Source organism: Vombatus ursinus, unplaced genomic scaffold (genome assembly GCF_900497805.2).
Source record: "Vombatus ursinus unplaced genomic scaffold, bare-nosed wombat genome assembly UNPS02014768.1, whole genome shotgun sequence".
NCBI classification, from domain to species: domain Eukaryota; kingdom Metazoa; phylum Chordata; class Mammalia; order Diprotodontia; family Vombatidae; genus Vombatus; species Vombatus ursinus.
In genome coordinates this window covers 12,583,990-12,590,907 of record NW_020954546.1, presented here as the reverse complement: position 1 = coordinate 12,590,907, position 6,918 = coordinate 12,583,990, and the positions used below count along the sequence as shown (strand labels likewise).

The 6,918-nt window shown below is 49.2% G+C and overlaps 1 protein-coding gene across 1 annotated transcript in view; it reads left to right on the top strand.

Moving 5' to 3' along the window:
• The first annotated feature begins 1,315 nt into the window (after window positions 1-1,315).
• The window catches only part of BCL7B (BCL7B, BAF complex component), a 9,620-nt gene continuing 4,017 nt past the window's right edge, over window positions 1,316-6,918 (top strand). Inside the window, exons 1-3 of the mRNA XM_027862524.1 lie at window positions 1,316-1,423; window positions 5,446-5,521; window positions 6,395-6,491. Coding sequence (XP_027718325.1) covers window positions 1,332-1,423; window positions 5,446-5,521; window positions 6,395-6,491 — 265 coding nt within the window. The 5' untranslated portion in view covers window positions 1,316-1,331. The remainder of the gene's footprint in view (window positions 1,424-5,445; window positions 5,522-6,394; window positions 6,492-6,918) is intronic.

The window sequence follows — 6,918 nt, the reverse complement described above, 5'->3', positions numbered from 1 at the left end:
AGGGTACTCCCAGTATCGAAGCACTTTCCATCAAAGCAATTTGTCAGCCCCTCTGTAATTTAGTATTAAGAGCACGCCAGGTGTGGAAACTTCCTGCTAATGCAGATGGGTAATTTTTTATAATTTAGAGTATGGAGTGTTGCTGAGGCACAGAGATTGAATGCTGGACTGCACACAGCTAGTGTGTGTTAGAGGCAGGAGACTGGCTCCCTACCTATTGCTGCTTGGCTACATTATGACAACATGCTATATTCAATACAATACAACATACTACATACATGTTATTCGGTAGACTATAGGTTTGTATTTTCTTGAACTGAATCGGAATTTGTGTTCGGTTTGCAAAATGGCTGGAAGCAGGGAAACCAGGAGACCATTAAACAAATGCATAAATGAATGAACATATAATTTAAAAAATGTATAATTAAATACATTTTACTATATAATTAAACATATTTTATGTTTACAACTCTAAAAATTCACATATACATATATTCTTCCACTACTCTAATGTTTGGAGAGGGGCATCAATGGGGAGGGCCTCTAGGGGATGACTTTAGCAGCTACTCCACGGCTTCTTAACCTGGAGCCCATGGGCACCCAGGGTTCTGGGCATAGATTGTGAACTTTAAAACTATTTTGATATTTATTTTGATAACCGCATTTAAGTATAACTGGTTTTCTGCGTAACCGTATGTATTCGATGCATTTTTACAAAAAGTGTGATTCTGAGGAGGGGTCTAAGGCTCAAAGAAGATGAAGGACCCCTGATTTCCAACAGCTCAGGGAGGTTTTTAGGAGTGGGACCTCCCAAGTGACAGGTGCTCCTTCAAGGCCCGCAGAACAGGGTCAGGACCTCCCCCCACCTCCGCGCTCGGACCCAGGGGAGGGGCAGAGGGCAGCAGAAGCTCCAGGGCTGGCCACAGGCTGCCTACCAGCAGGTGGGTCCTCGTGCTTCTTTCCCCGCCCCCCTTAGACGCACGTGCCGGCCGTCCAGCACGTGGACACGCACAAGCTCCTCCCCGTCCCCTCTTCCTCTCCCCAGGGGTCTCTGGGCTCAGCGCGAAGGACCCGGGGAGAGCAGGTGGGGGGCGGGGTCTCCCGAGAGGGCCGCGCAGGCGCGCTGGGCCGGGCGCGAGCCCCGCGGGGCGCGCGCAGGAGGAGGGCGCGGAGGCGGAGGCAGAGGGGAGCGGGGAGGGCGAGGGCGGGGGCGGTGCCGGTGACGCGGCTGAGGCGGCGGCAGCGGCGGGCGGGCGGTGGCGGCGCGTGCGGCGCGCGCTTCTCCGTGTCCTGGGAGCAGAGCCCCGGCCCCCGCCGCTCCCGCCGCCGCCATGTCGGGCCGGTCCGTCCGGGCCGAGACCCGTAGCCGGGCCAAAGACGACATCAAAAAGGTGATGGCCGCCATCGAGAAAGTGCGGAAATGGTGAGGAGCTGCGGGGGGGGGGAGGGGGGGTGATGTTTGTCGGGTGAGGGGGCAGGGCGCGGGGCCTCGGCCGAGCCGGAGCGGGGCGGGCTGAGGGGTCGGAGCCGGCCGGCCGGCGCCGGAGGCGGAGGGCGGGGGGGGAAAGAGGAGGAAGGCGGAGCTATCGGCTGCTGCGCCTGCGCCGAGGAAAAGGACGCACCGGTTTCAGCCAATCAGCGCGCTGCCGGCGTCCGGAGCCGCCCTCGCACGTGACGCTGAGCCCACCCCCTCGGAGCCGGTGATTATTCTGACCGGGGCTGCCTGGGAAGCAGGTGCATGCTTGCTGAGGCTCCGGCCCTGTCCTGTACCCCGGGCCCCGAGCTTCAGAGGGGGCCACGTCTGGAATATTCCGGCAGCCCTGGGTTCTAGGGCTCTGGCCTGACCCACCCGGCGGCCCGCTCTGGCCTCTGGGGTACCCCGGTATGGGGGTGACTTTTCTTAACTCCGCTTATCTAAGGCTTTCAGCCCCTGTGAAGTCAGACTGTGTTAGTGCGCCCTTTAGGCTTCATCTCATCTCCGAAGGATAGCCTCCGCAACTGGAATGCGCCCCCTTTTAGAATCCTGCAAGTCTCGATCACGAGTCCTTTTCTGTAACAGCCTTTCCTGACCCTTCCTACCCAGCAACTAGTGTCTCCTGTTACTTTGTATCAGTTTGTGTAGGTGTTTCCCATTAGAATGTAACTTCAGAGCAGGAGTTTCATAAAATCTTTGTATCCCTGGGGCTCAGTATTGCCCAGCTTAATTTGTGTTTCTAGCAAAGCTTTTTAAAATGCTTGCAGCCTGCTAGATATTGTGTTAGGCAATGACAAGACCAAAAAAAAAAAAGCCCCCACCTTCAAGTTTATATTCTTTTGGAGGGAACGTGTAAGTACAAAATTAAATACAAAATATCTACCAAGTGACTTTCCCATGGAGGGATAGCAACTGATATAAATAATATACAAAGGAACTTTCTCTTGGCCCTACCACCTGAAGGTGTACTACATGGCCTCTGAGGTACCTTCCTGCTTTAGTTATAGGATCCTTAGAAAAGCTTTCTGTGGGAGGTGTCACTTGAGTAGAGGAGATTTGAAGTCTTTTTTTTTTTTTAATGTGGAAGCTGAGACACAGGAAACCTTATGGAATAGTGGAAAGAGGGATCAGAGGACTGTGGTTCAAGTCCTGACATTACCGCTGTCTAGCAGTGTGACTTTAAGCAAGTCGAGGACATGTCTGGGCTTCAGTTTCCTCATCAGTAAAATAAGGACATTGGATTAACCGACCTGGAAAGTCCTTTCCAGCTCTAGGTTTGTGAGGAAGCAGCCCATGTTAGCACCTCTGAGCAGGGTCTGATTCTAAGCCATGTGCACATTGTACTGTGCCATGTTGCTTCTTGGTACTTGTCACGTATCTCCTCCCCAACTCCTCCTTGCACTCATTTGTCCTGTGAAGTCAGCATCTGTTGAACCCTGTTCTTTGTGTACATCTTGATTTGGGAAATTTCTGAGAATAATCAGTCTATCTCCTTTATTTTTTGTTCCTGCTGAGGGATTTCAGAGACTTACATCATCTTATTACTGCTTAGAATCAATATGATTTCACTTTTTTCTATTTGTTTCTGAAGTATCTCTCCATTGTGAAGTTGAGGGAAGTAACAGGTCAGGAAAAGGAAACTCTGTTACCCTCATGCCATCATCCTCTAACTTGTTTACTAAATAATACCGTTAAAAGTGCTATTGTTCGGGGCTACAAAAGAGCCTCTTTTTGACTTACCTTGCTGTAGTTGGAGAATCCGGAGTCCTGATTGTTTTCCAGACCTAACCAAGGACTTAATGAGTGACAGGTCATTTTATCTCTGTTTCCCTGTCTTCTGAATGTAGGTTTCCTTCCCTACCAACTTTTTTTCCCTTTTAAGAATGAGTTAATCAGATGTTTGTGAATCTTTGAACTCTCTGAGGTCAAGAAGTTAGCAAGTAATAATTTTCAAATAGATTTAACAGTCTTCATCCTAAAAAGGCCATAACCCACCCCATCCAGCGAGTGGAGCCCTGGCTTTCCTTTTCCCCCTCTTTTTGAACTGTGTAGATGTTTCTCCTACACGAGACGTATAAATAAAATGTTGGCATTTTGTTTCTCCTGTCCTGGGCAGTGAGTTTTCCTCTGTTTCTGCTTATATAATTGGCCTAGAAAAAAGGAAGAACTATACAGATCTTAGCTTCTAGAACAGGAATTCTCTAGCTAACAAAACCTCTTTCAAAATTTGAGATGAACTTAGGGGATCATAGCTCTAGAGCTGGACCTTAGAGGCCATCTGGTCCAAGCTGGGACCCGGGGCAGAGCAGGGATGTGGCCACGGTCACGATAGTAAGTGTTAAAGGCAGAATTTGAACCTGAGTCCTCCTGACTCCAAGGCAGCACTCGACTCTGGAATCACATCTAGTCCAAGCTATGCTCAGAAAGACTCCTCTAAACCTTAACCAGGGAGGGCTTGTCCAGCCTCTGCTTGCAGACTTCTAAGAGAAAGGAACAAGCATTTACATAGTGCCTACTGTGTGCCGGACACTGTGCTAAGTGCCTTACAAATATTATTTCCTTTTATTTTATCCTGACAACAACTGTGGAAAGTAGGTGCCGTTATTTTTCCCACATTACAGCCAAGAAAACTGAGGCAGACAGGTTAAATGTGAGTGAGTATCTGAAGCCAGATCAGAATTCAGGTCTCCCTAACTTTAAGCCCAGTGCTCTGTGCATGGTGGTGCCCCCTGGCCACCTTCTTAGGCACCATGGCCCATCTTACTCCTGCACAGCCCTGTTAGGAGGTTCCCCTCACATCAAGCTTAAATTTGCAAGTCCCACCCTTTGTTCTCAGTCTCTCCTCCTCAGGACAGTCCTTCAGAAATTTGGAGACAGATGCCCTGTGCTTGAAGTCTTCTCCAGGCTTAGCATCCCCAGCTCCTCTGACCTAGGGTTCTCGGGTTCTCCTGGTCTTGATAATCTTTAGCTGACCAGTGTCCTTACCCTGTGGCTCCAGGTGAAGACTGGGGAGGGCAGAGGACAGTGGGGCCTCCCTGTTCCAGGAAACTGTCTCTCAGTGCCCCTCCCACTCCCCCAGATCCTTTTCAGAATGGCTGCCTGCCCCGACCCCTAGTGAATAAATTCCCTTCATTTAAATTAGTCATCATCATAACTCACACGCATCAAACACTTTATGGTTTACCAAATACTTTTCTCACAACAACCCTCCAGAGAGGTGAAAAGCATCTCTTTCTGTTAACCACCTACAGAGACAGAGTGAGTATTTTCTTCATTTTGCAGAATAGACAGTAAGTCAAGATGGCCTAACTGGGCTCACATTCACAGTCATTTCATAAAGCACTGTGGGGAAGGTTTGGGAATCCCCAGCCCTTCCTTCCCTCCTGCCATCTCACCAGTTTGAGGCCAGAAATGTTTTCTCGTGGTAAAGCTGCTCAGTTACTCATCTCCAGGTACTGAGCACTCATTCTACCCAGAGAGCCACTCCAGGGGTGTGTGGAGGGAAAAAAGAAATGGAAGAGTCCTGATTCTTAGAGTCGAATTAGAATACAGATGTACACCTGTGGAAAAGAAGGGACTGTGGAACAGTTTGTTGTTTTGTTCTTTGCTAGCAACTACATAAGAAAATGAACATTAGTATCTTGTTTTCCAGGGGAGAATGTGTCCCAGTACTCCCTGATCCCTTCCAGTTCTGGCCTTGCAGTGGTTGAGTCTGGAAAGGTGTTTTTACTTGCTGCATTCTAGGAGAGGAAAAGACTGTACAAGTGTATTTCAGTAGAAACAGCCTAATGTTGGGAATGTGGCCAGGCACAGTTAGACATAGAACTCTTCCCAGGTGAGGAGACTTGAGCAATATTTGTTTAGAAGAAGAGCATTCCCAGCAGAGGGAGTTGCCTGGTAAGAGCTCTGAGACGAGAAAGTGGGAATTCTATAACCTCCTTGGTCAACTCTAACCAGTGCCTTCCTTTTAGGGAGAAGAAGTGGGTAACTGTGGGGGACACATCCCTTAGGATATTTAAATGGGTGCCAGTAGCCGACAGCAAAGAGGTGAGTGAGTGGGAGGGTGCGGTTTTCTTGCCGTCTAGTTTCTGTGTTGAGATTACTCCTTATCCTGACCAGTTATATGGAAGGTTTGGGGTAGGCTGACGTTGTAGACTAATGAAGACTGTTTCCCTCCAGATAAGTGAAGAAGTTTCTCATGTTGGTCTCCCACATAAGTAGCCACTATCCTGGTCAGAGAGGGGATGGGCATGGGGGGGAACCTAGGGAATGAACTTTATAGAATGGAGCAGAAAGAGCAGGGTGGGGCTTCTGGGGCCTGCTCCCCCACTTTGCCCCTTACACGTCCTTCCTGCCCTTTGGCTGGAGCCCACCTAGTGTCCCCGGGGGAAGGTCACTTCCTTTTTTCCTGAAGCCAGGGAAGACACAGTCTTCTTTGTTTCTTGCTTACCTGCACCTCTCCACCTGGACCAGGTAGAAGAACTTGTTGATTATCTTTAATTTCTCTTGTCTCCAGCTTGTTTGTACACAGTTGTTTACATCTCCTCTCTCACAATCATTAGATCGTGAGCTCCTTGAGAGCAGACGCTGTCTTCTGTCTTTCCTCGTATCCCCTGGTACTTAGTGTGTAGTTCCTGGCACCTAGAGGTACTTAATAAGTGTTTATTGACTGACTGACTCTTGCCTGAGGAGAGGTCTCGGAGCCAGAATTGGAAAGTAAGAGCGGGCAGCATGGAACAACATGAGCATTCTGTTCTGCTGTTGCCACCCTTCACTCAGGTCCCCAGCCCCTCTCCAGAGGGGCTCCTGCACCTTTGCCTGCGCCCGAGCATTCTTCCAAGTGACAGCAACAGACTTTGGGAACCTCACAGTAACGCTTCCTCCTGCTCAACTCTGACCTCGTGGTGTTTCTTTTTCCAGAAGGAGAAATCAAAATCGAATAATTCAGCAGCCCGAGAACCTAATGGTTTTCCCTCTGATGCCTCTGCCAACTCTTCTCTCCTTCTTGAATTCCAAGGTAAGTTCTAGTTGCCTTTATTGAAGGGCCCCGTGTTCTGGTCTGGGCCTTTTAGAGGAGTGGCCAAAGCCAGGGCTTCTACAAGATATATGTGCCCTTGTGCCCAGGGGGCAGATTTCTAGTCCTGACCGTACAGGAACTGTTTAGTGGGGAAAACAGGGGAGAAAGATGAGAACGGCTCATGCAGGTCTGTTTGGTGATGGACTTTTATGCTCAAGATCATCCTGTGGTCTCCCCTGACAGACTTAATGCTAGGAGGATGAACAGCGGCTAGGCCTGGTCTCTATTCATTGGTCAGTATGATTTCAGCAGCAGCTGAAGGACCTGAGCGTGTTTGGCAGTAAAAGTTTCATAGAACAGAAATAGATTTTAGCTCCACAGGAAGGAATATGGAATCATCTCTGTTCTTTTTTTTTGGGTGAGGCAA